Source organism: Syngnathus leptorhynchus, chromosome 8 (genome assembly GCF_054491065.1).
Source record: "Syngnathus leptorhynchus isolate UIUO chromosome 8, UIUO_Slep, whole genome shotgun sequence".
Classification (NCBI taxonomy): Eukaryota; Metazoa; Chordata; class Actinopteri; order Syngnathiformes; family Syngnathidae; genus Syngnathus; species Syngnathus leptorhynchus.
In genome coordinates this window covers 1,816,910-1,830,843 of record NC_141202.1, presented here as the reverse complement: position 1 = coordinate 1,830,843, position 13,934 = coordinate 1,816,910, and the positions used below count along the sequence as shown (strand labels likewise).

Here is a 13,934-nt window from a genome sequence, read left to right as displayed (position 1 = left end):
GTTAATTTTAAATTCTTCTAATGTCTAGTTACCTACCTTATCTGTCTTGAAATTCGGTACCAATGCTAAAATAAAACAAATGTAGCTTCATGCTTACCGGCTTTTTGGGTTTGGAGGATCCTTTCGTAGACCCCGTCAGAGTTCTCCAGGAGAGTCTTGCTAGTCTGGATCACCTGACACCAACACACACACACACAGAGAGCATTCACATTAGCCACATGGTCACGCTGTGGTTTTCAGGAAGCTTTTTGCGCATGGGAGGTCTCTCCGAAAAAGACAGCAGCCACTATTACAGGAAGGCCCGCGTGGGCGAGGTCGCAAAAGCCTGAAATTAGAGGGAAAGCAGACAGGAGGGACTTTTCTATTAAAAGCCTCGCTCGCGTCTGGAGGGCTGAAATGTAGACGCGACTGGCTTTGAACAGACAAAATGTGGCTCTTGGGGTAATTTTAGCGAGTCAAACGGCAGGGTGAGTCATGGCCACACGCTAAGTTTAGCTGTGACGCTCGCTTACCGAGGGAGCCTCGTCAATTCTTCGACAATAGACAAAACGCAATGTAGCAGGAGTCTGATTGCAATCGAGGCGGTCCATTTCGGGGTGCTGAAACACCACGTTCATGTGTGCGATGGGTTTATTAGCAAAGTTTGAGAGTTTCCTTAAAGCATGTGAAGACAGTATCGTTTTTTGTTTTTTTTAATGACGACGATCATTTTGTCGCAGCACGGCAAAGCCCCGCCGGTGGAATGGTGGCGACGCCGCAGCTGCAGTCAAAACCTGCTCATTGCTGCACGCTGTCATTACCTCCCCCAGGGTGGAATCAAATGGCTATGTGATTTATTTTAAGATGCTGCTTCCATCTTCCACCCAGACAAAATACAGGGCCCCTTTTTTTTTTTGCTCCAAGTGGTTCGGGAAGTGTCTGCTTATCTTGCCACAGCCAATCCTGCAGGTGCTTTTTTTTTTTTCCAAAGTGTGAAAATCAATTATCTGCTCAAAACATAATATTCACTGACCTTGTTTACTGACAAAAAATATACACAAATTAAATTCATTAAATTTCATTTCAATTAATAAAAATGTATCAACTTTTAATTAATTAATTTAAACTACTCATTTTATTCACTATATGACTTTCGAGGTGCATATATCCATCCGCAAACTCATTTGCATTCCCCTTTGCAGCTTTTGTTCCCCATAAAAGACTTCTTTTTATAGAGAACTCTGGGGTCAGACCCATATTCTCTTCCCGCCAATTAGGAAGCAGAACAGTCCGTCCCCACGGTGGGCCCGTCACACACAGCCCAGTGTGTCCTAATGATCCCCCACATTATTTACAGCGCTCTTAGTTTTCATGAGGTTGGTGACTGTGCTGAGCAAATACCTGACTCTCTTCTCCCCTGAACTCAATTGTCCTCTTTCCGTCACAAGCAATTACCTCGGCGAGGGTCACCTTAACAAGCGCGTGTTACGTAATAACAAATAAAAAAGCTAAACAGGCGCGGCGTGCCCGTGCTGCGCATTTGATTAGCTGCTAAATTATTCAGCGGCGACGACTGACAACAACATCCGCTCGTCTAATGTGCCAAGAGGCTCTGGAAGGGATTCAGCCGTGCGTAACAAAATAAAAAAAAATTGATTTAAAAAAAAAAATAAATAAATAAAAAAAGAAGGGGGGGGGGGGGGGGGAGAGACGGGGGAAGCCGAGTGTGTTGCATAACGCACGGGTATTGATTTTATTACTTAACAGCAGCGGCTGCGCTATTAGCTTGCCAAGGCCGCGTGTCCCCGCAAAAAAATCAAGCTATTGATGTGAACGCTGCTGACGCTGATTTTTTTTTTTCCATGCCGGTGGCGGGACAAAGACAAAATCACAAATGCATTCATGTCCGTCCATTTCCTACAATGCTCTTTGCTAGCTAATAAAAGGTCATTCTTTCAAAAACATCTTCTACTGGACTCACCAGGTCATAAGTGATGACCACCTTTTTGAGGACCTCTGGTAGCAAACCCTGAGGCTCCATGACTGGATAGTGGTCAGCCAGGTTGAAGAGTAGAAGGGGGCCACTGTCCTGCGCGCTGAGTCGAGGGGAGAGCGCCAGGATGCACTGCTTGAGATTAGCCACCGCCGAAAGGCCGCACAGTTCTTTAAAGGACACCACGGCGTTCTGCAAAAAGAATTTTTAAAAAAAACATGACTTTGGTGTCACCTTGAGGAGTGGACTCGACAAAATCAGACCTGCATGTTTTCTCGGAGGTCCGTGGCCTCCCTTAGCGGCGGAGCGGCCGTCTTGAAGACGTCGTCCAGCGCCTTGATGAGCAGCACCCTCATGCTGGCGTACTCCCGGTTCTTCTTGGCCTTGCGCACCGACAGGCCTCTCTTGTGGGGCTTGCCGCCTCCCCTCCGGTTGGTGATGGCCACGTGGACGAAGAGCAAGGTGTGCAGCAAGACCTCGCCCGTCAGCGACTGCAGCGGGATGTGGCGGAAACCCGCTTGCAGGCACTCGAAGGGGATGGTGTACTGGCCGATGAACTCGTCGCCGATGTAGTCGTCGTCCAGCACCACGAAGCGGACCATGGCCAGCTCGGGCAGGTTGATCTGAAACTCGAAGCTCTCGTCAAAGAGCGGGTTGTCCCCGTTCTGGTTGACCGTCTTAGTCCTTTGCTCGGCGCAGTCGGCGGGGATGCCGTGGATCTCCACGTAAACGTACGGGTCCACCACGTCCCCTTTGGCGCCCGAGCCTTTGGGTTTGGGGAAGTTCTGCCCGCTGATGATCTTAATGTGCAACAGTTGCGGCGAGACGCCAGGCACGGAATCTTTTGTGTTGGCACTGAAATAGGACACCTGCTCACGCATAATGGCCGGCCGCAGGACGTAGCCGCAGTTCCCGTTCTGGCGGAACCAGCCGATGTTCAGGTCCATCATCAGACCCGGAGTCTGGTAGTTCATTGCCACGATCTGGCAACCGCACTTCCAGAAGTCCTGCGGGTTCATGTTGCTGGAGTCGATCCGCATGGGACTCGGGTAAACCCGGGCCAGGAACTTCTTGTTGTAGTTGACAAAGTCCCCGGGAAAGTCGCTGGCGCAGCGGCCGGCGAAGACCTCGTTGAAGGAGCAGAGCTCCCAATGCTTCTGGCCTTGGAAGGACGTCGGAAAGTCCTTGAACTCCATCGACTTGCACAAGGTGACCAGGTCGGAGAGGTCCTTTGACAGCTGGAACTTCTTGAGCGCGAGCGTCTGTTGTTCCGGCGTGTCGATGCTCATTCTCTGCGACATCTCGGCGCCCTCGTCCTCGTCCGTCACCTCGCCCTCGGTGGCGGTGCAGTTAGTTCCGAGTTTCTTGCCCTTCAGCAAGATCTTCCCCTTCAGATCGGCGGGGGACGGGAGGTAGCAGTCGTCGGGTTTAGGGGGATCCAAGCTGAGCTTATCCCCCAGGATCTTCTTCAGGTGCTGAAACATGACCTTCTGCTGCATCAAAGAGCAGTGGTTCTCCAAACACAGGATCAGCGGGAACTCCGACGCCACAAAGGCGTACTTGTTGACCACGTCGATGACGCTGCGAAAGACAATCTGCGAGGTCATGGTGTGACCCGTGTAAATGACCGGCTCGTTCTCGGGTCCGTCCCAGACGTCCAGCTCCACGCTGCGACAACCCATTTTCAGGGCTCGGATGTAACCCGTCACGTCGGAAGGACCCCTGAACTGATCTTCTATCAGGTACGTGTTGTGAGATGCGTTGATGTAGTAGTGGGACAAGGGTTGCTTCATGTCTTGGCACACCGTTTTGTGCTCCGGGTCGAATATGTGGCACTCGGGCGACAGAAGGTAATTAGTGAAGCCGTCCAAAGAGAGCCAGCCTCTGAGCCGACCCTCTTTGGATGGCTCGTACTTCTGAATGACCTCGGCGCTGGTGTCCTCGCTGACTTGCGCCATGCCTTGCTCCGCCTCCAGGAAAATCATCAAATCCTTGGTGTCCAAAAACTCCTTGTTGCTGGAGAACTGGACAAAGAGAAAATAGATTTCCGGCCTGGTGCAGAGGTCGTGGAAGACCTCGATGAACTCGTCTCTCGTCACCTGAGAGCCCGCCTTGTCCTTGACTTTGTGGAGCTCTTTGAACTTGAGCTCGATTTTCACATTTTTAAGTCCCGGGTTCAACTTTTTAACCAGCTGCACAGCAGCGCAAATTGTTATTTGTTGACTGTTGTCGCCGCGGGCTTCGCTGAAAAGTTCACCCAGCCACGACGAACGCATGTTATTCTGAGTGCTCTCGATCATGTTCAGCGTATGCTTCCCATAGGAGATCAGATACCTCAGCCCGGTAATCCAGGTGTTGGCTACGTCCGCGGTATTGGCCACCAAGTCCAGCGACTCGTAGTTCTCGCCAAAGATAACCGAGAAGGCGCAGTCCTCCGAGATCTGGTCGTAAGTTCCGTTGGTTCGAAAAGTGTCCGTGTTCTTCCCCGTGCGAACCTCCTTGATGGATTTGACGTCGATTTTGGCCTTGTCCGACTCCTTCTTGGAGGGCTCCCAGCGCAGGGACTGCATGTCGGCGTCCAGCAGGAAGTAGCGGTGGTAGACGCGCGAGTTGGAGCGCACCTTCTTAAGCTCGGAGCCTTCCACCATGGCGGTGATGCAGTCGCTGGCGCTGCTCATCTTCTTCTCGGTGGGCATGCTGCTGAACGACACCGTCTTCTTCCTCTCCTTACGCTGTCTCGACGAATCCTGGGAAGTTAAGCAAAAGAATGAGCTCCCTGGCATCAGATCGGACCGGCGCGGCAAAAAATGGCCAATTTCAGCGAGATGAAAAATAGGGTTAAAGAAAATGAATAAATAAATAAAATAATATAAATAAAGCACACTTTCCCCATTATATTAGCTCACCTAGGAATTTTTCAAAATTGTGTGAAAAAAAAAAAAAAAATAATCATGACATGTCTCCTTTAAAGCATGAAATCCCATTCAAAAGCGCCGACAGCTTAGTCGCCTCCTGAACTGTGAACATATTTTGGGCTTCCGACTTCAGCTGTGGACCACAAGTACCTGTCAGTGTGCATTACCGGGAAGTTCCCTTCCGGAGAGAAAAAGTTGCCTACACGAATCGACTCAAAGTCTCCAGGCAGTGTTGACATTTTTAGTGAACTTTTTTTTTTTTTTTTTTTATTTCCCTATCGTCGCTGCAGCAGCAGCAAGTTCAACGTGAGGGCAAACTTTTATGGAGTTCAGAAAGTCAGACGTCATGTGAGGAAATAATGGTGCCCGTAAAAACTCCAGTTAACATCATGACTGAAATGTTCCCGTGTTAAAACTGCATTTTGCTGCAGTCAGCTTTTTTTTTTTCAGCTCATTCCCATTTGTGTGTTTCAAGTCACGAAAACTTAACACAAACTGGCAAATGCGTATGAATGCATGAGCAGACATAATCCTTACGAGTCAAAGCAGCGGTGTGCTAATGGTTCGTGTCTACTTCCTGTAGATTAACCTCCGCTTCCTTAGGTCACAAGTATTTTTTCTCTCCCGTCTCACCCATTTGCTCTATCTAAGGAATCCTTTCCCTTTAATTTCTAAAGCAATCTTTTTTTTTTTTTTAAGACCGGGGGCCATTTGAGCAATCCAGGAAACGGGAGGGTGAGGCGAGCGACACTTGTGTAACTCTGTTACACTTCATCTGACGCAAGAATAAGCAATGTGCACACATCGGCAACGGCTGGAAGAATTTCTCCGACGTGCCAGCCACCTGGGGTCGGCCGAGAGGCTTTCTCGAGGCTTGGAAATCAATTGAAAAAAAAACACACGGTGTCTTGTGCGGAATAAACAAAACACCTGTGTCTTCTCGGAGCCCAGACGTGACTGTCACATGAGATGAGACAAGAGTCGGTTGTGTGACTGGCTTATGAATGCTCAATGTGGATGTCTTTCCACAGCATCGGCATGAATGGACAAGAGGGGGGCACTACCGAATCAGAGGGGAGCTAGCGGTGATGATATATTTCCCATGATAAACAAAAAAGGGAAAGAAATAACGGCGTTAAAATTCCTCTCAAGAAAAAGCTGTTACATTTGCCACGCCGCAGAGAAGTAACGCTGACGCACACTGGCTGTCAAAAAGTTTTAATTTTTTTTTTTTTTTTTAAATACAACAAAAATAAATTAAAAATAAAATAAAAACATCTTCACTGACACTTTAGAGCGTTTTTATATTGTTTTGAGGGCTTTAGACATAGCTAGCTAGCTAACCGCGCGTCATAAACGTACAGGCTAGCCGCTGATGCTAACAAAGCTACTCTTTCTTCTATAGCGAGGCAATTAATGCCACACTTTATAGGGTGTCTTTTAAATTTAGTGAAAAGGATAAATACATTTCAAGTCGCGTGAGCTGAAATGAGAAACGCAAAGGAGGCCATCATCACTGTCACAAGACACCTGCTCATTTGCAACTGCTTAACGCCAGCAGCCAGATGGACCAGTTCTGTTTTTTCATCGCAAAGTGTAAATACGCCACGGGGCCGGTAAACATTTAGCGCTGGTTGTTGAACAGTCTTGAAAACAGACCAAATAAAAATCCATAGTTTAACTGCCATTCTACTGTCTAAAATTGTTCAAAAAGAAGAAAGGTGGAAACAAAAGGCTACCGTGGAGAGCAGGAAAAAAAAAAAAAAAAAAAAAATGCCAATGCGTCCATTTGTTCCTTTAACGCTGGGATCAATGAGAAGATGATGTTTATTTTAAATAGCCGGAGGCTAAAGTGACTTGACAGCTGCCGAGCACACAATGCAAAATGAGGGTGATTCAAGACTGACTGGTTTGCTGCAGTTACAAGGAAAACAAGCGCTATGTCCCGCGGTGTTTGGTTTGGTGCGGACCATAGCAATTAGCATGGTAAATATTGGGACACTGATGCCTTCCAGAAAAGACAAAAAGTGAACACTGTGTACCCAAAATGACATCCAACAAATTTAGCCACCAATTTATAAGGAGTACTTTTTTTTTTTTTTTTAAACACCAGGGAAATAATGAACAATAAGTGACTCGTGATGTTTCTCCATCGGCGTTGGAAAAGCCAAAAGCAAGCTAGGATTTGAAAAGTGTTTGACAGTGCATATGAATTATCTTCCGCGCTGATTCACAGGGGTGCTCGATGGTGTCGTGTGATTACGGGACTCTTGTTTTGATTTTCAGGCCACTGAGCATTGTGAATATGCTGGGTGAGAAAAATAGAAAAACAGTGTTTCAAAGAATGGCGGCGACAATGCCACACGTGGAAACTACTGGACCGGATGCCACAATGTTATTTTTTTAACTACCACTCCTTTCTCTTTTAGACAGTAGTGCTGATCCATGTAACGTCAACTGTGTTTATATTCTCTATTCCTCCTTGCATGGCATCTTTTTTTTTTTTTTGTCTTCTGTAAACAGGCAACATCAATCATGCCTGGAGGAATCTGCAGAAAATATTTGGAATCCCTCCAGAGCATGATGTATATGATTTTGGTTTTCATGATGTCATTTGATAAATACTGATGTTAATGCTGTTGTGGGCAGTATTGATTAGCAACCATATTGTGGTTTTTACTAAGGAATGGATTAAGTTGGGTCCCCACTGGAGGGATAAGATAAATGCATGGTCCAAAACTGCTAAAAATTCATTTGTACATCACGGTTTTTTTTGTTTTTTTTAATGCTGAGTCTTGTGGTATCAAATTTAGCATTAGCTGATGGGAAACGTCTGCATGGGGTTACGACACGCGGAAGGCTCCACTCCTTCACGCTGTCATCATCTTTGCTCCCTATTTGGCAATCTGAAATGACTGATGTTTGCAAAAAAATAATCAAAGTACACAATGTACTGCTGTAAATAACCCATTTTGTGTACCAGAGTGTGTATTGAAAAGTGGCCAGTGGAAATAATGAATATATGTTTGAATGAGCTCTGACTTCCATATTTCTACTCACCTTGATGATACTGCTCCGACGGGGCATGTCTGCCTTGTTGTCGGGCTCGACGGAGGCTTCCACGCTGTCACTACCTTGGTCGACCATGTTGTCTTCACACATGCCACAGTCGCCGTTCGACACCGAGCCCTCGCCGGGCATCTTCACATCGGCTTGCACGCCCACCTCGGCCCCCGCGTGATCCAAGAGGCTGACGCCGTCCTCTTCGAACTCCGCCATAGACGCACACACACAGTTCCGAAAAAAAAAAAACCCTCCTGATTCGGATTTAATCCAATTTCCTGGTTAGGAACATCCGCGCGAGGTGTTTCTGCTGCCGCTGCTTCTCGATCATCCGCAGCCGGGTGCTCGGAGGTGCCGCGCGGCTAGCAGGGAAGGCGTGTGCGCGGGGAGACGGCGGCGGAACCACTGGTGGTGTCGGTACACGACACCGTGACATTGGATCGAAATGGGAGCGAGCGTTTTAGACAAATGGCAAGGCAGACGCTTGTCTTTCAAATGGCAAAACCGCCGCCGTTCGACTCACCGGGGGATCTCCAGTTCATCGGTGGCGGGGTAGTTCTCCATTTGAGGGGGGGAGCGGCGGCGGCTGCGCGTTAACAGCTGCTCCGGCTACTGAGCGCCGCTTAGCTACCTAGCCAGCTACCTAGCCAGCCAGCTATGAGAGTTAGCCAACTTGACAACTTTGGGCGTTTGAAAAGAATCTCCTTTCAAAAAAGTCAAGGGAGACCACCACCACCACCACCTTTGGGGGCTTCCCTGGATTCCGTATCCCGGAAATGTGCAAAGCAGCAGCCGTTGAACGTTTGAACCGCAACTACCACAATTGATTCGTCCACGCGCCAGCAACTTGTGTCGTCTCGTGAACGCGCGCCGGTCGGCAACAACAAAAATGTGCTGTCAATCAAAAAAAGCTCATTGTGATTATTATTGTTGTTGTTTTTAAGTGCAGCAAATAAGAGCAAACCTATTTGACTGTTTTCATTCAATGCATGACACACACTGCGCTTCAACCATCAAATGTCTTATAGAAACTTAATTACTTCTTTGACATCACGTAGATGTTGTTGCTCATGGAAAAAAAAAATGACACCTGCATCAGTTCACAAATTGATGTTGTCGTTTTGTGAAGGAGAAAAATCCCACTTATTTAAGAGAGTGGGACAAAATAACATCAACATACGAGATGCATTGCAATGTAAGCCAACCAATCAGCGATGAGATTGCAAAGAACTTTCTCGTCTCATCACAACGCAATGATGAAGACAATGAAGAACAGAGCACATAAACCATCTAATCAGACGACATGATATTACTCTGCATGACTTCATACATTTATGCATAGGCCACTGGTTTACATCCAGCAAAACAAATACTGTACTGTATGGAAGGAATCTCCACATGCAGAGGCAGCGTGAGGGGGGGACACAATTGAGGGTTTAGACAACAGTGCCATCTGTCGGTCAACAAAGATTAGTGACGTCAATGGACATACATTTGATTAAAAGGCAACGCTTTACGACAAAAATGATTTCTTCTCAGGATATGTCATGTTATTCGCACATTTTGAATATCAATGTTTTCATTAATTACGGTGATTATTCACTGAATTCATGAATTGGAAAATGGAAAACTTTCTTTGATTGAATAAAAAAATGAGAGAAATACTGTATTCCAGAGTCCAGTTGCCATCACTAGATTTTTTTTTTGACAGCCTCACACACTGTTTTATTTTTTTTCTGTCTCTTGACCACCAAATTGTACCACTTTTTGAAGTGCTCCATTTGGATGTTCCATTGTGATGATGATGAAGTGGTTGCAGATGTTCCTAACACTAAATCATCATTTTAAACATATCCGCCTTGCATTCGTCTCTATTAAAATGTAAACAAGACCAGGTGGGAATAATCTGTGGGAATAATTCATAGCTCTCATCTATTGAAATGTTGAGCGCCAAGTCATTTTTTTTTTTTTAATATAATTTCATTTTAACAAGCTGACAATGTGAAAAAGAGGCTTTGTGCAAGAGCAGCTTTTTATTCTCTTGAGACACAATAAGCATCTTGACTGTTTCCTCACTGTGCTTTTCCATCACCTAGTTACACCTATGGGCGATTATAAACCTTTGTAAGAGGAGCTTCATGTTCCATCTCTGCCTCTTCTTCTCTCTCCTAATTACAGTGTACCTTTTACAGTAGACCTCCAGCGCTGCCCAGCATGTTGAACTCCAATATAGCTGCGGCTGGCTCACTGTAATCACAATCAGATCAATAACTAATCTTGCAGACACCACGAGAAGACAATACGAGGTTTGCATGGTGTGATTCAAAGCCCTTCCAGAGTTGCTTTTAATGAGAAAAAACAAGATCGAGAGATTTGAAGTAATAGCGGCATTCAAGTAATCATCAGCTGTCGCATGGAAACCCTACAACCTAATGCACCGAGCGAGGAAGGTGAAAATAATGTGTGGGTGAGGGTGGAAAAAAGGGAAATATCTTTTGTATGCAAGGTGGGTGGAGAAAATTACAATGTGATGCCTGACATGTTCCATTCTAGCTGTAGTATGTATTCAAACAAAAAGTATCCTTTATAGTGTCTAAGGAAGGCAACTATTCCATTTTTCAGTTCCTTAATATAGTTGTTGGAAGGCCATCTATTAGGAATTTTAGGACCAAAGACAGGTCTCGTCAAAATTGACAGATTAGGAAACCGGACTTTGCAAATTTCACCATGCAATACAATAATACGTACAATACAAATATTATCGCGTATATATGTTTTAGTGGATAAATGAAAACAAGTGATGAGGAAATATGACTAAAGCCGACTTTAATATTTATTTGGGGTAAAAAAAAAAAAAAAAGACAGGTTTCCATGAGGCTCATTTTCTCACATTGGCCACTAGAGGGTGCTGCTACCTCGCTACAAAACAGCGACGCCCGATTCCTGTTCGCGGGAGGGAATTGACGCGCTTTAAACCAAACTAGAATCAAAAACAAATTACCTCCACGTTAAGCAAATCACCATAATGTGACAATTACTTCATTGTAAAAGAAATATTTTTGCTACAGCTTTGGCATTAGATGTCATTCAAATGTGCTCCTAATGAAGTTGCCGTGGAAACCACAGTTTAAATATATAAAGTGGTTATTTATCCTTATTGCGGCTATTAATTCAAGATAGCGAGCTAACCATTTATCTTTTGTAGCTATATGTCAAAAATAAAAAAAAATAAAGCAATAAAGAAAGACTATTTGCCTTTGGATAGTGCGTTTGAAGATTTACAGTCACATAAATGTACAAAGTTAATCAGTGCGTTGTGAAACATTTTAAAAAGTGTGACTCCACATCTGCAACTGACCTAGAATGTCAACAAGAACGTATATCGTTCAAATTAGCTCATTTAAGAATGGAAGGAAGGGAGAGAGGTCATCAGTCCAATTGTAATAAGTGTGACTGGAATAAAAGGAATATTTTGGCCCTAAATGTTGTTGCTAGTAAAATCCCATCACAGGTCTGACTTGAGTCAAAAACATCCAGCCCCCCTGTCCTCCCTCGACTCTGGTATTTCCCAGTGACCCCCCCCCCCCCCACCCCTCCCCAATTCCATCCCCTCCCCTCGCGTCTCCTCAGATGGATTCTTCAAGCAGTCGAGTGGAAGCTGCGCGGCAGACGTCGACTCGAAGCTGCCGGGTCACAACACTCGCATCCAGACGATCACGTGAACGCGCAGACAAACGAGCACGGAGAAGAACATAAGAAGGAGGAGGAGGTGGTGAATAATGTGACAGGATGTGGTTTCCCTGAGCTGGCAGAACATCCGCACGCATCAAGCGGGGGACTTGAAGAGTCTTGACGGCCGCTTCTGGAGTACTGCGTTCAGCCACATAGGAGAGCTCGGAACCAAAACCGCCTTAACCAACCTTCATCCACGCGTGGGATGCTTCGCTCCGCGTGACGCTGACTCTACTTTACTCCACAGCGAGAGGTAAGTTTGCTCATTTCCACCTAATTTGGATGTTTAATGATGAAATTGCGAATGTGCGTTTTACGCGCTGATTGTAAAGTTGACAGTTTGTCGGCCGTCACCGGTGAGTACAAGTTTGGTGCACGCGTGCCTGCGCTGACGTCACGTGAGTTTTGGTGCCAACGCGTGTCGGGTACACCTAGATCGGCCAAAAACAGACGATATTATATATATATATGAATAGCTTAAACGTGGCTTTTCAAACTTATCTTATATTACATCTGAAGATAAAAGGCTTTCTATAAAATGGGCACAAGGTGCGAAGAAGCTGGAGTGACTGACGCTAATTACTACTTTCCTATATGTCACTGACAGTGACAGCAGGAACTTGTGGTCAGGGTAGGCAAATGAGACAGTGCTGCCCCCCTGCTGGCTGTTCTCTGCATGTGAAGAGTAAAAGAAGAAAAAAACAAAACAACTCATGATTATATTAAAATCATGTTCCATTCTAGTTCTACAAGCATTTATAAACTTATAGTCTGCAAAAAAAACCCCTCTTATTTCTGCAGCTTCCTGAGTCATCGTTGTTAGTCTTGATAATTCCTGACTCATCGATACAGACCAAATAAAAATTCGACAAAATTGCAACTGGTAAATAAGTGGTGCTTCCAGGTATTGCGCAATCATTGTATTGTCCAGACATACTCCCATATATGGTCATACTATTGCAATGTGAGTTTCGGTAAGTGATGGCAGGTTAAATAGGAAAAACAAGCTGAGGGATGTCAGTGAGGAGGAAGTTTGGGGGCATGAGAGAGGAAAAGGCGTGTGTGTGTGTGTGTGTGTGTGTGTGTGTGTGTGTGTGTGTGTGTGTGTGTGTGTGTGTGTGTGTGTGTGTGTGTGTGTGAGTGTGTCTCGGCGTGCTTGTGCGAGAGTGAGAGTGCAGATAATTAGTTCCAGCTGTTAGCCTGTGGAGTTAACGTTACGCTGTTGGTACACACACACAGTAAGCGTGTACACACACACAATCACAGACACACACACACAATCATAGACACACACACACACACAATTGTAAATGTGGAATGGATTGGCGTTGCGTCACACTGCAGTCATGCCACCAAGCCACAGGAAAGAGGTCAAAGTTGAACTAATGGCCAGATAAATGCTTACGAAATGCGTAAAGTTTTGTTTTCCTTCCTTTCCTTCTACTACGTTCTGTGCTCCAGATGTTTGTGTCGCCGGTCAGGCGTGACATGGCGTGAAACCTCGGTTTACTCCGAGTTTGGATTTTCCATGGTGGAACTTAATCCTTGAGAACTTTCACAGAGGCCTTTTAAGATAACAGAAGATCGAGCCGTCCAACTATTACAACACATGCTAAGTTGCTAGCTAAGCACATGTTTACACTTACGACTCTGTAGCGCCTCCCCCCCAGGGAGTTACGCCTCTCGTTTTGTAAACATCATTAACACGGACGGTGACGCGGGTACGAGGAACATTTCCTTTGATTGGCTCTTTACCGCCGTGTGTGTCATTGTCTGCCTTTAACGACTTGATGTTTGCGTGTTCGGAGGTCCCGTGTGGGTCGTTTAATGTCATTCAGGTAAATTGACTGCTGACTCAAATGGTTTCTCCTCACTAAAAGACAAATGAGGAGAAGTCGGGAAGCTTTCAAAGGGTACCGACGTTAACGCAAAACTAGCAACTTTCGGAGGAACATAATATAACCTTGCTTTAGCTTTAGCTAATTTAATTTGCTACATGACTGGCACTCTAACCTCGACTTCAAACACTAGTTCAAAACCTTAACCTTTATTTAAAATTCGTTCACCTTTCAAAATGCAGATTTGACGTCTATAGCCGTCATTGGCAGTGAATGGATGACCAAAAAAAATGTTTATCGATGACACAGGTGTCAGTCAGCATAGCCTTTATTTCCGCAAACAGCATATCTCCTCCATTCCACCGGTGTTAAATTGTCTGTTTTGTTCTGGCGGTCCGACAACGCTGCCGTTTT

At 45.6% G+C, this 13,934-nt stretch overlaps 2 protein-coding genes across 5 annotated transcripts in view; one reads left to right on the top strand and one right to left on the bottom strand.

Annotated features, from left to right (window-relative positions):
- Positions 1-13,934, bottom strand: part of plcl2 (phospholipase C like 2) — a 60,198-nt gene that overhangs the window by 4,079 nt on the left and 42,185 nt on the right. The window contains exons 1-5 of one of the 4 annotated variants that reach the window (XM_085919448.1): positions 8,474-9,223; positions 7,948-8,157; positions 2,236-4,719; positions 1,961-2,164; positions 98-173 (exon numbers count right to left, since the gene is read on the bottom strand). In XM_085919448.1, coding sequence (XP_085775574.1) covers positions 98-173; positions 1,961-2,164; positions 2,236-4,719; positions 7,948-8,088 — 2,905 coding nt within the window. In that variant the 5' untranslated portion in view covers positions 8,089-8,157; positions 8,474-9,223. Of the gene's footprint in view, positions 1-97; positions 174-1,960; positions 2,165-2,235; positions 4,720-7,947; positions 9,224-13,934 lie in introns of those variants that run through there. The other 3 variants (XM_085919447.1, XM_085919446.1, XM_085919449.1) reach the window with 3 other exon arrangements.
- rftn1b (raftlin, lipid raft linker 1b) overlaps positions 11,610-13,934 on the top strand; it is a 37,977-nt gene continuing 35,652 nt past the window's right edge. The window contains exon 1 of the mRNA XM_085919458.1: positions 11,610-11,935. The gene's annotated coding sequence lies outside the window, so the exon portion shown is untranslated. The remainder of the gene's footprint in view (positions 11,936-13,934) is intronic.